General features: G+C 45.8%; 1 protein-coding gene across 1 annotated transcript in view; it reads right to left on the reverse strand.

Moving 5' to 3' along the window:
• Positions 1 to 10,660, reverse strand: part of ets1 (v-ets avian erythroblastosis virus E26 oncogene homolog 1) — a 132,673-nt gene extending 122,013 nt beyond the window's left edge. Inside the window, exons 1-2 of the mRNA XM_069894403.1 lie at positions 10,570 to 10,660; positions 7,365 to 7,446 (exon numbers count right to left, since the gene is read on the reverse strand). Of these exons, the coding sequence (XP_069750504.1) occupies positions 7,365 to 7,433 (69 nt within the window). The 5' untranslated portion in view covers positions 7,434 to 7,446; positions 10,570 to 10,660. The remainder of the gene's footprint in view (positions 1 to 7,364; positions 7,447 to 10,569) is intronic.
• Between the last annotated feature and the right edge of the window lie 4,182 nt (positions 10,661 to 14,842).

Consider the following 14,842-nt stretch of genomic DNA (forward strand, 5'->3'; position numbering starts at 1 on the left):
TTTTCTACACCCTTTCCTGTCAACTAATATTTTTCCTAAAGCTGGGTGACCAGAATTGCACACAATACTCCTTGTACCTTTCCTTTTCCAATCTATTACATTCAAATAGACTGTTGGCCTCCTTTTCAAACTTCCACATTAAACTGCATCAGTTGTGCATTGGCCTATTTAATTCACTTGGCTAATATTGAATAATCTATCACAGGGTCGTGGAGTTGCACTTCTCAGAAACAACTCATTTGACCCAAACATTCCTGTTGACTTTGTCCTCCCTATCTACATTAATGGTACCCACTTGCCCATGTTGGGACTGTATTCTTTTGTATCTTGCCTACTTAAGTGGCTTTCTAAATGTACAGGGATGAAGGAAATAGCAAATAGGACTTACTGGTGCACCATTATGTGAAAAATCGTTCTTCATACAAATTGTCCATAATTGCTTTGCAGAGCATAAATCTTATGTACTCACTCATGATGAAAGTATTCATCGTTAAATAACTGCCACCTCTCTAATTCTGAATGACAGTGACTAATGGAGTCTGAAGGCTGGTCCCAAGGTACACGAGACTGACTTTTAAAAAAATTTTCTAAATGTTGACATAGAGCATGGTAACGGGCCCTTTCAGACCATGAAACCGGGCTGCCCAATTACACTAAATTGACCTACAATCTCCAATATGTTTTGGAGGGTGGGAGGAAACTGGAACCCCTGGGGAAAACCCACACTGACACGGGGAGTATGTACAAACTCCCTACAGTCAGTGTCGGATTCAAACCCCAGTCCAGATTGCTGGAGGTGTAACAACGTTGAGTAACTGCTACACAAACCGTGCCGCCTTTCATGGCCAGGTACAACCTGTTCCACCACCTTAACATTTGTGACCTTGCTCTAGCCTGGAGGAAACTCTGAGAAGAAGACAGACAAAGCCAAATTGACAACAAGCAGCAAGGGGTTGCAAAAGCAAGATTGCGCATCAAATATTCTTGACTTCCCGAAAAACAATTTTCTATTCTTTTGATCCCTTTTCTCTCCTATTTTCTAAAGGAAAGGTTATCTATTGTGAAAGGGATTAGTTGATTTTGCGTCAATATTAATTTTGGTAGTTGATAATTTGTTTTATTCCTTTCTGCGTGAATCTTCTTCCAAATGTTGAGCAGATGGTGCAGTACTGGTGAATTCCTATGTTGCACCAGCTTTTCATCCCACTTATATAGTATATGTTCAGGTACCTTCTCCCCTATTTTATCTAGCTCTAATCTGGTCCAATCTGGTTTTTCCCTTGTTTGATAAAAATCTGATAGGTATCTTAATTGAGCTGCTCTAAAATAATTCTTAAAGTTTGGTAGCTGATTATCTTTTGAACAAATGAAGGACAAATATGGTATAACTCACAGTACAATGTTTGCATACCACCAACTGAAAACCTACTTGAAGGACAAATTGGGAAGCAGGCTGAGGTTACTAGAAGGAAGCAATTTTGAATATGTTATTACAGACATAATGATAATTAAAAGATTTATAACAAACATGTACATCAAACTGCAAGAGAAAAAGAACGAGGAAACAAGCTGTAAACCCAAACAAAAATGGGACCAAGATCTAAACATAAAGATAAAGAATGAAACATGGGAAAAGCTATGCTCCGGAACTATGAGAAATACAATAAACACGAGGTTACACATGATACAATATAATTGGTTACACAGGCTATACACCATGCCCCAAAAGTTAAATAAATGGGACCCAACAGTATCAGACAGATGTTTTCACTGTAAGAAGGAAATGGGAACAACAGTACATGCAATTTGGGCATGTGAGAAAGTGGAAAAGTTTTGGGAAGATCTAAATCAGGTATTAAATAAAATCACAAAAAACAACATACCAAAAAAATCCAGAGATCTTTATTCTAAGTAATATAAGAAGTAAAGAACTTGGACTCGATTTGGATGGAGCACAAAAAAGATTTATTATGATAGCCTTAGCTATAGAAAAAAAAAGTATTATGTCAACCTGGAATTTAGAAGATAGCCTGAGAATACAGCAATGGTACATAGAAATGAATAAATGTATTCCATTGGGAAAAATAACATATAATTTAAGAAATAACATCATAGTATTCGAACAAATTTGGGAACCGTACATGGAACACAACAGAGAGGGCCTACTGTAGACCTCCATCCCCTAAAATGGTAGAATGAGAAAAAGACAAAATGAACTGACCCAGTGTGTAAAAGTAGATGACACAATTTTCTTGTTTATTTTCATTGTGTGATGACATTGTTTAATGGGTTTAATGTATCATATATGTTGAACGTTGAGTGGATGGGGAGGGGGGGGGTGAAGGAGGGAGGGAAGGGAGGGGGGAAAAAGGGGAGAAAATGACACTGTATATTCAAGAGGGAAATGTTTGTGTGTATTTTGGTCAGTATGGTTCATAGTATAAAAAAATTATTTCTTTTAAAAGAAGTATTCTTGACTTGTGCTTGACCAGCCACAGAAACAAGGGAAAGATAAAAATGATTTTTGCTTCCTGGATTCCTTTGGATGTATTTTATGGATTTTGAGCTGCTGATCACAAATATCACCTTGAACTTTTCCTATTTATTTCCTAAATTCTGACAAATATTACTATTTTTGTGATTCCCTGTCATATTTTAAGTCTACTTCAAGCTGAAAAAGCCATGAAATGAAAATTCACTTTTTGCATTCGCACTTAGATTTCTTCCCCGCTAATCTTGGTGCGGTCGGTGTAGAACACGGTGAAAGGTTTCACCACGTCATTGAGACCATGGAAAGGCTTTGTCATGGCAACTGGAATTCGTCAACACTGGCCGACTATGACACAAGAGGCATCAGATGCTGAGTACAAATGAAAATCAGTGGCAAAACCGTTTTAAGTCAGTTGAACTAACGCAATGTGTTATGCAATTAAACATGCTAAATTCAATAAAAGTTTATGTAATGCCTCTCCAACTTCTTACGTGATACAACAAATCTGAAATTATCTTTGTGTTCACCTTGAGATTGTCTATCAAAATCCCCAATTTTTTTTAAGGTTGTCTGGTGGGATGAGGAATAGTTGCATTTATTTTTGGAGAGGATGCAGATGTCTTAACCTAGACCCTACTCAGATGGTGTGCAGCTGCCTCTGTGAAATACTGCAGGACTTGTGTCGAGGGTACTCCCACCCACTGTTGCAATGTGAAGTATCAGGATATTGACTCCGCAACAAGGAAGTGACAAAGATGTATGTCCAAGTCAGCACGTAGTGATCTGGAGGTCAACTCATGAACAGAGGTGTACAGTCATGGGTTTTCCAGCTTTGTCACAGCTGGGTTGTGGAATTCTCTTGACAGTGTACTCTGCATATGGAAGTGGAAGTCAACCAATCAAATGGCCTGCTTTTACTTGAAGAATGAACAGTCTCTGGGATGTTGATCGTGTTCATTGAACCAAGTGCTGAATATTCCTGCACATTAAAGTGGCACAGTTGGTGTAGCTGTTACCACAATGCTCTTACAGCACCAGCGATCTGGACTGGGGTTTGAATCCAATGCCATCTCTCAGGAGTTTGCACCTTCTCCTCGTGTCTGTGTGGGCTTTCCATGGCTTGCTCCCACAATTCAAAATGTACTGGGTTGGAGATCAATGAGGTGTAATTGGGTGGCACAAGCTCATGGGTAGAAATGGCCTGTTACTGAGCTATATGTATGTCTAAACTTAACCTTAAAATTTAAAAAAATGTAAATTCCTGATGCAGACCTAGAAAGGCTTTACCGAGTCAGAAGTAGATTTCTTCCTTCTACCAACTGTACTCAAGCCTCGGAGCTGCTTTTGAAAGCATCTCATTAGGTGTTAAAAAAAACAGAGAAATCATGCAGTAATTAAAAATAACTACAACTGAGGCCATGAGTCCCTTGGCGATGTGCCAATTCCAACCCACTCCCCCTCTCCTGCAATAGCTCAGGTACCATGTAGATCACAGCTTTTACACAGCTCTTTGTGCGCAAAACCAAGGACTGTCTGAATGTGATGCAGCAGGTCAGTCCCAGGCACCTCATCGTGCTTTGAATAAAATCCTTATCTTCCTTCTTGACCAGAGGTCCTCAACCTTCTGCTTTCTACTCACGTACCACTTTAAGTAACAATTGGGTCTAGAGCAGTGATTTTCAACCTTCCCTTCCTGCTCACATACCACTATAAACAATCTCTTACTAATCACAGAACATCGATAGCCTAGGGAAGTGGTATGTGAGAACCACTGGTTTAGACCCTTTAAACATTGTTTGAATTCACACCTCATTGGAATTTTATTTATGTTCAGCTCTCATATTTAATTTGAGGCTCCCAGCAGCTTCCTCGGTTCCAAAGAAAACAATCCCAGTTTATCTAAATGTCCTTAGAGCCTAGATCCAAGGGGTGGAAAGGAGACATGGATGGAAGGCATGAAGCCATGGCTGATAGGAGGAGAAATGGTATGCACTGACAGGATGCCCAGAGCAGACCACCGTCTTCCACCGTGCTCCTACTCCACTTTCCTCTCCTCCTCCTCTTCCATGCTGACGTGCAGCAAGGATTGCATGATGGCCAGATTGTGTCACATGATGGCCAGATTGTGTCACATGATGGCCAGATTGTATCACATGATGGCCAGATTGTGTCACATGCAGCAGTTAACAGCAAAGCAGGAGATCTACTCTGAGGCTGCAGTGGGATGCTTCTGAAACACTCAGACACAGGAGCTCCAGCTTCCCAACCCAAAACCACAACCCACCAGGGTTGTGGCTGCAAATTACCAGAAGACCCCAAGGGAACAAGGAGCTACTTATCCAGCTGGTGCAGCAGCAGATTATAGGATAGGAAGCTGAACCACATTGAAATGCCCACAACAGAAGCTTCTCGGAAGAAGGCCATGGGGTGGCACAGTGGGCATAGCAGTTAGCGCAACCCCTTTACAGAGCCAGGGATCGGGACCGGGGTTCAAAGTCCGCGCTGTCTGTAAGGTTTTCCCTGGGGTCTCCAGTTTCCTCCCACGTTTCAAAACATACTGGGGGTGTAGGTTAATTAGGTGCAATTGGGCAGCACGGACTTGTGTGTCTAAATTTTTAAAAATAAAAATATTAAATTTAACATATGGTGGATGACGTTGTCATGTAAGGATAATGAAATGAATTCCCCATTATCTTGGTGAACCACAAGGTGGGCCTTTCTTCTGGAAGCATTGGCCTGAGACAAGGAAGTGTACTTGAGGATGCTTTGAGGAATAGACCTTACTGCTCACATCCTTTACCTCCACCGTAATGGGGACATTTGCCTTTGGTCTCTTTCCTCCATGCTCCTCAAAGACAACCAGGAGACTGCAGATACTGCATCCTGACATTTTTTTCCCCTAATGGGAGAAAAATAATGGCCAGTGTTTCAGGTTGGGACTCTTCATCAAGACTGTAAGGGCAGAGGAGTGATGGACAGCATGATGAGAAGTGGGGGGGGAGGTTTTGGGCAGGGGTTGGTTGATCCTTATCCTTCTAGTCATGTTGGAAAATCAAGAGGGACCAAGAGGAAAGCATCCTTTTGTTCTTAAAGTTGTGACTTAGACCATAAGACAGATGAGCAGAAATAGGCTCTTCAGTCCATCAAGTCTGCCCCGTCATTGATCCATTTTCCCACTCACCCCCATTGCCCATCCTTCTCCCCATTTCCTTTGATGCCATGGCTCATAAAGAACCTATCAAGCTCTGTCTTTAATATACCCAATGACTTGACCTCCACGACAAATGCAACAGATTTATCACCTTCTGGCAAAATAAATTCCTCTGTATCTGTTCTAAGTGGGTTCACTTCAATCCTAAAGTTGTGCCCTCTTGTCCTACTCTCCCACCATGGGAAACATCTATTCTCTCCATTCCTTCACCCTTGTCATGTGGGAAAAAACTCCCACGTTTCCGCTGTTCCAAGATCCTGCCGACTAATTCCCAGAAGCTCAATTCTGAATAATTCCTATCAAATCTGGAAGTAATTAATGATCTTTTACCAAGCTCAGGGTGCAGAGTTTGTCCTTCAGTTCAGAGCTACTTCCCTATATGTGATCACACCAATTGATCTTAAATTAATGTCCCATGTGTTCTACATTATGCTGAGGGAACTGTAGAATTTAAATGTTTAAATTTAGATTTAGACATATAGCACGGTAACAGGCCATTTCAGCCCACGAGTCCATGCCGCCCAATTACACCCAATTAATGTACCCCTGGTACATTTTGAATAGTGGGAGGAAACTGGAGCCCCCCAGGGGAAGCCCATGCAGACACAGGGTGAACATGCCAACTCCTTACAGACAGCGCAGGATTCGAACCCCAGTTCCGATCAATGGCGCTGTAAAAGCATTGCGCAAACCACTAGCTAACCGTGCCATCCTGCCAACCGGCTCACCTTACAAGCAATATAGTTCTTCCCAATCAAAACCAAGCTTTGTACATCCTAAAAGAACACCACCTCCATTTCTCTCCCTTTATCTTCTTCCCAGTTTACTTTCCAGCCCAGATTTGTATCAAAAACAAACATGGACACTTTGCTTTCTTCTCTTTCACCTCTGAAAAGCTGGAGCCATCACAAATCTGAAAGTTGATTCTCCTTCACCTCTTGCCACACAGAAAGAGCCATCTACTCGCTGTTCTTTAACCACTTACCCTGCTAAAGTATTATCCTTAATGACAAATGGATTCTCGGTTCATACCACATCTCATTAAATGTCCTTTGGAAACCCAGCTTAACCCCCTGGTTCTCCCTAATCCACTCTTGTTGGTGATATCTCTAAAATACTATTCTTGACTGGATTTCATTGAACCATGAATAAAAGGGGTAACCAACACTTTGGGCATGCACCCTTCATCCAGGCCCAAAACATTTACTTCCTACGGATGCTGCATGACCTGCTGAGTTTCTCCAGCAGATGGACAATACAAACCAACGACTGAAATACGTATTCATGTTCAATCATTTTGCACTCTCTGGCATGCTCAGTGATTCATTGGTTCTACTCTGCACAGTGACTGTTGTACCGAGAATAACCAACATAGATCTTGCATGTCATGAGTGCACATGTTCACACTGATCACTTAACATTATACACCAGATCAATATGTAGAGATTAATCCTGAATGTATCGTGTATCGTGCAAAACCCCAGCATCCACAAACTTTCTTGTTTAACTCTGCTCAGTCATGATCTGATTTTTTAAATGCTCTCTTAACATGTATTTAATGATGAGGATGTTAAGGCTTTGAGAGAGCGAATGTCACTACGTGTTTCTTTGCTACTCTTGACTATCTCACAACTCTATGAACAGGTTGCCTGGATAACTTACCATTTGTCCTAGGCACTGCAGATGGTAGGAACTGCAGCTTCCAGTCATTACTTCAGGGTAATAATTCATCTTTAAGAACTGCCTAAAACCACAAGAAGCAAGAGTTTATTTTTTTTTATTGCTACATCCTCTGAGAGTTCCCAGGGTAGAAAAACAGCAGCAGAGTTTAATCTTATTTCACAATTTGTAATTTTTCTTAATGAATTCCTCTTCATCATTTATGTCAAGTTTAAAGTATACCAGTCTGTTACCACTTGCTTTCTGGCAACGCATTCCCACTTTATGGGTGATGCCTGACCCTCCAGCAGCCTACCTTTTCCTCCAGATCTCACCATTGGCAGTCTCTCATCTCTCTTCTTTATTGATATGAAAAAAGAAAGTCTACAGATGCTGGGGGTCAACTGCATTACACAAACATGCTGGAGAAACTTAACAGGTCTTGCTGCATCCATAGGAAGTAAAGAGTAACCAACCACATGCCCGACGAAGGGCCCAGGCTCGAAACGATGGTCACCTTATACTTCCTATGGATGATATCCTGATTAAAGTATTTTTTAGTTTTTGCCTCGTTAAGTACTAAGCCCTGACGTAAACAGCAGTGGACACACAGTGTGTTCTGTCTCCAGACAGACAAGTGTCAGGATGTCTGTCCAGTAGGTCGCAGGAGAGCTCTTGCTGTTTCCCTTTGTCTCCACACAGGAGGTGGTGACCAGAAGAGAGGCTTTCTGATCTCTGAGCTGGTTATCTTCCTATTACCGCTTCTTTGCAAGGTTCAGCACCAGGTCACTGAGTGGAAGGGCACCGTGCACCATCCTGCCACATTCTAGCAGCCCTGCTGGACTGCTGAACGACAGGAAGCCACTGCTGAGTGAGGCTTTGGGAAGAGCCAAAGATCTCCTGATGAAGGCCCATGCCCAAAACGTTAGTCACCCTTTACTTTCTATGATTACTGCATGACCTGTGAGTTTTTCCAGCACATTTAAGTATTGCCCTTGACCCCAGTATCTGCAGATTTTCTTGTTTATCTCCAGGATATGGGACATGCAGGTCGCAGTAACCAAGACCCCTACATAATTGGCCAAAATATTAGCCTGCAAGACAGAGATATTCTGGAGAAGCCAGGAAGTGAAGACAGGCCTGGTCTTCATTCACAAAATATATTTTTAAAATTTCCACTCGTGTTATTCTTCACTTTGATTTTGGAGTTGAGTGTGGGTCTGAGACCGTTCCCCATCTCATCAAAAAACCACAAGACATCAGCAAGAGTGTCACATCAACCACCTGAGGAACAGTGGGTGTGCCCCTCCCATGGTGGTGATCAGTGGGTGCACTTTCAATGCCAATGCTGGGTAGTAGCTGCATGTGGAGATGGACAATACGAACCAATGACTGAAATACGTATTCATGTTCAATCATTTTGCACTCTCTGGCATGCTCAGTGATTCATTGGTTCTACTCTGCACAGTGACTGTTGTACCGAGAATAACCAACATAGATCTTGCATGTCATGAGTGCACATGTTCACACTGATCACTTAACATTATACACCAGATCAATATGTAGAGATTAATCCTGAATGTAATCATATCCCTACTGAAACCCACAATTTGGAATTTCTCCAGAAATCTCTCCACGACACTTCTTCCTTATGACATTTGTTCAGAATAGTTCTTATGGGAATCTGCCCTGTTGTCTACTTATGCATTTTGGAGCTGAAATGTGTTTTATAATGCTCTTATGAAGTCCTTGAGACGTGTTGCTCAGTTAAACTTGATTTTTTCTTACAAACCAGACGCTGCCCGGATTGGAGAACATGTCACAGGGAGCAAGGAGGTAGGGGTTTTCTCTTTGGAGCGATGAAGGATGAGGGGCCTGGATAGGGTGGACAGCCGGCTCCTTTTTTCCTGGCAATAGCAAATACCAGAGGGCATTTGTTTAAGGTGAAGGGAGGAAAGTTTCGGGAAGATGTCAGCTTTTTGCACAGTGGTGGGTGTCTGGAATGCATTGGCGGAGGCTGGTGCAACAGGCGCATTCAAGACTCTTGGATAGGCACATGGATGTATGAAAAGCAGAGAATCAGAATTTATTGTCATAAAATTCAGTGTTTTGAGGCAGTGTCATAGAGGAAACATTCATATTGTGACCATCTTACAACTATATAAAGAAAAATCGTGCATGAAAAGTAAGGCAGTGTCTTTGGTTCATTGATCATTCAGGAATCTGATGGCAGCAGGGAAGAAGCTGTCCCTGTGCAGCTGAGTGCTCGTTTTAGGCTCCTGTACCTTTTTTCCCTGATGGTAGCAGTGTGGCCTGGGTGGTGGGTCCGGAAGGATAGAGGGTGTTTTTATTTCAAGACACTTTCTCAAGTGGGCTGTGTGGTGAGTGTCTGCCAAGCTGCCGGTCTCCCCTCTGGCGAGCCTTGCTGTACTAACATTCTTCTTTCTTTGGCTTGGCTTCGCGGACGAAGATTAATGGACATTAATCTCTACTGTTAAGGACACTCCCCTTGGGTATAACTGTGCCTGCACCTACTGTCTTTCATTATTGTACCATGAGTTTCTGCTAATAAAAGCCATGATTATTGTATGACCACATCGTCTTTGTCTCCTTCATCAACTGGCACTTCAGGCTGCATGCGTCAGGCAGTGAAATTTTCGATTGATGTGGGATAGGGGTACAAAGGTCAACACAAGATCGTGGGTGGAAGGGCTCTCCTCTAAATCACCTCTGACCATGACTCGTGCAACAGGCTCGGCACAAGCCACCCGCACCAGTCCCCTCCGCGCCTCTTGCCAGAGGTTGGGCACCTCCAGTCCCAGGTCGCGGGCGATGCCCGGTCACCTGGATCAGCGCAGTGAAGCAACGGGGGAGTTTTGCCTGGGCTGACGGCCGCTGCTCTGCACGACGGCCAATTTCGTGTGGACGCAGCGGCGAAGAGTGACTGGGCACAAGGGTGGTGGGACCTCTGCAGAGCGGGGTTGTCAGCGACCGGCTCCGGATCCTGGCAGTCGGGCGATCTCTTCTGCAACAGACCGGGCTGGCCCGTACTCCGGCCAGCATCTGCGGGCGTCGGGGGGGGGGGGGGGAGGGGTTGCTCTTGGTTTCCAATTGCGAGCTTTCACTGACAAGACACAGGTGGGCGACCCCTCGCCCAGCGATACCCAAACCCCAGGGGAGAAAGCAAAAGCGAGCTCGGCGGGCGTACCTTGGCGGTTCAGTGCGGCGACCGTGGTCCAAGCGGCCGCTGGGCTCTCCCTTGCCGAGGTGGCTGCCCTGGTTGATCGCAATCCACCCACCTTCAACCCCACGGGGCCAGCGTCTCCCGCACAGTGGATGCACGCCACTATTTAACAGCCCCGTGTCCCTTGCATCACGTCCTCCCGGATCCCAACCTTCCTGAAACAGGAATTAGTGACCCGCCCGGCACCGGTCTGGTTACAAATCCCTTCGGCGTGTTAGCCAGAAATATCACCGTTCCAGGAAATCGACCCTGACACCTCCTGGGTGGTCGCAGCCTGGAACTCTGAGGTTTTACGGCCAGGCAAAAGTTCGGGGCGAGGCAGCAAGACATCGAGGATTGGAAAGAGAAGGACCAGTGACCAACAGACATTGGGCAGGGGGATAGAGTGGACAGGATGGCCCGAGAATGAGCTTATTGCTATCTGCATTGTACAGTATTTATATGGGCCAAAACTCTTGTGGAATAATAACTTTGGGGCGGGGAAACACTTCAATAGTGTATTTAATTCAATTAGTAATAGACAAGAAAGAGAAGATAAATATTCACAGTAATCCTGGTGTCAAATAAAAGTGACTCAGCACAAGTTCAGACAGACAGATCGATGCAATGGGGAGGTTCAAGAGCTGGAGAGTGAGTGGTCACTTTTGCATTTGAGATTTGCCTTTCTTTCTGATCTCTCATAATGTAATGTTCTGAATGCACTGGCCCTAATTCATTCTTTTTCATCAAGCCAGTGACCATTCAGCTGCTCAACCACCAAATTGATGGGATATAGTCCTTGCTAAGGTGAAGGGTTCCTCCAGGCCTTATTCTATCCCAATGATGCAGCATGGCATGGAGGCAAGGCAAACGGACCTTGCTGCCTCACAGAGATCCAGGCTCAATCCTGACCTCCTTAGGGTCAGTCTGGAGTTTACCCATTTTCTTGGTTTCCAATTGCGAGCTTTCACTGACAAGATACAGGTGGGCGATCCCCTCGCCCAGCGATACCCAAACCCCAGGGGAGAAAGCAAAAGCGAGCTCGGTGGGCGTATGTTGGCGGTTCAGTGGGTGTTCTGGATTCTTCCCACCTCCCAACAAATGTCTGGATTGGGATTGCTGGAAATGTGTAGGTGTGTGGTATAATGTGGGGTGTACCGCGAAGTGTGGGAAGAATGACACACACGCCCAAGAAGTCAAAGACTGGTTTATTGCACTCTGCTTATATTCTCTCCCCACTGCTGATGAGAGGAGTGGTGTAACGGCAGCGCTGTCCTCGGATTGGTCAGTGTTCTTGTCCTTGCTCGTTGTTTCCCGTTGTGCGTGGTGTCACCTGGGATGAAGGTCATTGGCCACCGCACAGCAGCCGCGCTCTTCAGCCATTTTGTGTACCGGGTTGCATCGCAGTTAGCGGGCTGCTACATGACCCACACCCCCAAGAACCAACAATCGGAGCACTGTTCGCTGCTTTTGGTGGCCTACCTCTGCGTCACGGGAGCTGAGTAGAGACTAGTTGGCTAAAATCTAGATGTGCTGGTTTGAGGGGGGTCGGTGGTGAAAGTCTCTTCCTTACACATGTCGATCCACTGTGTCTGACTACTTTGTATGGCCCCTCATATGGTCATTGCAGAGGTGTTCGGTGTGCTCCCCTCCAAACTAAAACATACTCACAGGTCTCTAAGTTTTTGCAGATATAGGACTTGGCCTGGCTGTGCAGCAGAGGCTGTGGAGGGGCTAGGGTTCCCAGTCTTCCCCTCAGTTTTGCCAATAAAGTTGTTGGGTCCTCTGGGCCCTTGGTGGTGGCCAAGAACTCCCCTGGTATCACCAACATTGCGTCATACACCATCTCGGCTGCTGAAGCGTTGAAGTCTTTTGGTGCAGTGCGGATACCCACGAGGACCCAGGGTAGCTTGTCTGCCCAGTTTGCTCCTTGAGCCGAGGCATCAAGGCCGCCTTTAGGTGCCAGTGGAACTGCTCCACCAACCCATTGGCCTGAGGGTGATATGCCATGGAATAATAGAGCAGAGTTTCCAGCAACTTGGCCAGCACCACCCAGTGTCCCGAAGTGAACTGTGTACCTCTATCAAAGTCATATACTCCAGGTCTCTTAATCTTAACACCCAGGTGTTAATCAGTCCCTGACGCAGGTCAGTCAGCGGGACTACCTCCGGCCACCTCATAGAGTGGTCAATCATGGTGAGGAGATATCTCACCCCACAGGAGACCAGTAGCAGCCCTACAATGTCAATATGGATGTGGCTGAACCAATATCATGCTGTCTCAAAAGTCTGGGGTGGGGGGTGGGTGCCTTAATGTGTGCCTGCACTTTGGACATCTGGCAGAGCATGCAGGTCTTGGTCAACTGACCTGTTTCCGAAAAACGTGCCAGACTAACCTAACAGAAGTCCTGATGGCTGGGTGCACCATGTTGTGCACTGCATCAAAGACCTGCCACCTCTACGTTGCCGGCATGATGTGGGATTTGCCGGTGGAGATGCCACAGAGGAGTGTCTGTTTACCAGGGCCGATGGCGACATCCTCCAGCCTGAGCCCAGAAACTGCCATCCTGTATGCTGGGATCTTAGGGTCCTCCTGCTGTGCCCCGACTAGGGTGGAATAGTCTATTCACTAAGACAAGGCCTGGACGGACTCTATTGCAAGGGCAGGATAGTGCATCGGCCACCATGTTGGTTTTCCCAGTGATGTGTTGGATGTCCATGGCAAACTCAGACACATATGAGAAGTGTCGCTGCTGCCTGGCCAACCACGGGTCCAATACTTAATGGAAGGCAAAGATTAATGTTTATGGTCTCTCTGTCTACCTTCCAAAAAAATACCTGGTTCCTGACTGCCAGGCACAGCCCCAATAGCTCCTGGTCAAAGGTGCTGTATTTGAGTTTGAGTGGCCAGAAGTACCTGTTAAAGAAGGCCAGGGGCTGCCATTGCCCTTTGATGAATTGCTCCGGGGCGCTCCCAACTCCTGTGCTAAAAGCGAATACTGTGAGAGCGTTTGGCGCCTCTGGCCTGAGGTGTACCAGAAGGGTGGCATTGGCCAGGCTGTCCTTGGTCTTCTGGAATGTCTCTGATGCCTCATTGTCCCAGGTAATGTCTTTACCCTTCCCTGCCATGAGCATAAAAAGGGGGTGCATGATGGGAGCCGCTGCCAGTATGAATCAGTGATAAAAGTTAATCATACCGGCAAATTTTTGCAACCCCCTTCACTGTATGGAGCTTGGGAAAATGCCGAACAGCCTCTACTTTTTTGGGCAGGGGCTTTGCTCCATGCCTGTTGATTCACTGCCAAAGGAATCAATCATTTCCAACCTGAATTGGCACTTAGCAGGGTTTATAGTTAGCCCGAATTCCTGCAGCAGGGAGCACAGTTGCCTTTGATAGGCCGTGTGCACTGTGTTGTTGTGTCTGGCGATGAGAATATCCTCCAAATAGATGAACGCGAATGGGAGACCAGCCCACCACATTCCTCTTCCTCTGGAAGATCTGGGCTGCATTCTTAAGTCCAAAGGGCATTCTCAGGAACTCCAAAAGTCCCAAAGGGGTAATGATGGTGGTTTTAGGGATGTCTTCAGGATGGACCGGGATCTGGTGATAGCCCCTGATGAGATTGACTTTTGAAAGCATTCATGCCCCCTGTAAATTAGCGGTAAAGTCGTGGATGTAGGGAATGGGGAACCCGTCGGGTGTGGTGGCCTCAATGAGGTGGCAATAGTCACCACATGGCCTCCACCCTCCTGCTACTTTCGGAAGCATGTGCAAGGGAGAGGCCCAGGGGCTGTCGGAACACTGCACTATCCACAGCTCTTCCATTTTTTAAACTTCCCCTTAGTGAGGATGAGCTTTTCGTGGGGAAGGTGGTGTGCCCTGGGGTGGAGTGGGGGCCCCTCAGTGAAAATGTAGTGCCTTATCATGTTCTTCGGTTCAGCGAAAGAAAACTGTGGCACCACCATCGAAGGGAACTCTGCTAGGATCTGCGTGAATGCGTTATTGGACACAGTAACAGAGTTGAGTTGGGGGGGCAGGGGCGTGGTTTGGAAAGACCTGGAGTGCACCAATCACTGCCCTTTAAGGTCCACCCCAGAAGGCAGTGGGCTCACAGGACATCTGCTCCCAGGAGCGGTTGCCCCACAGGTGCAAACGTGAATGTTCACGTGAACCAGTTTCTGCTGAAATGGAGGGGGATGATACAGGTGTTGAATGTTCACATGGTGGTGCTGTTTGCTGCCCTCAGTGCCAGGCCCAG

The sequence above is a fragment of the Narcine bancroftii genome, chromosome 8, assembly GCF_036971445.1.
Source record: "Narcine bancroftii isolate sNarBan1 chromosome 8, sNarBan1.hap1, whole genome shotgun sequence".
NCBI lineage: Eukaryota > Metazoa > Chordata > Chondrichthyes > Torpediniformes > Narcinidae > Narcine > Narcine bancroftii.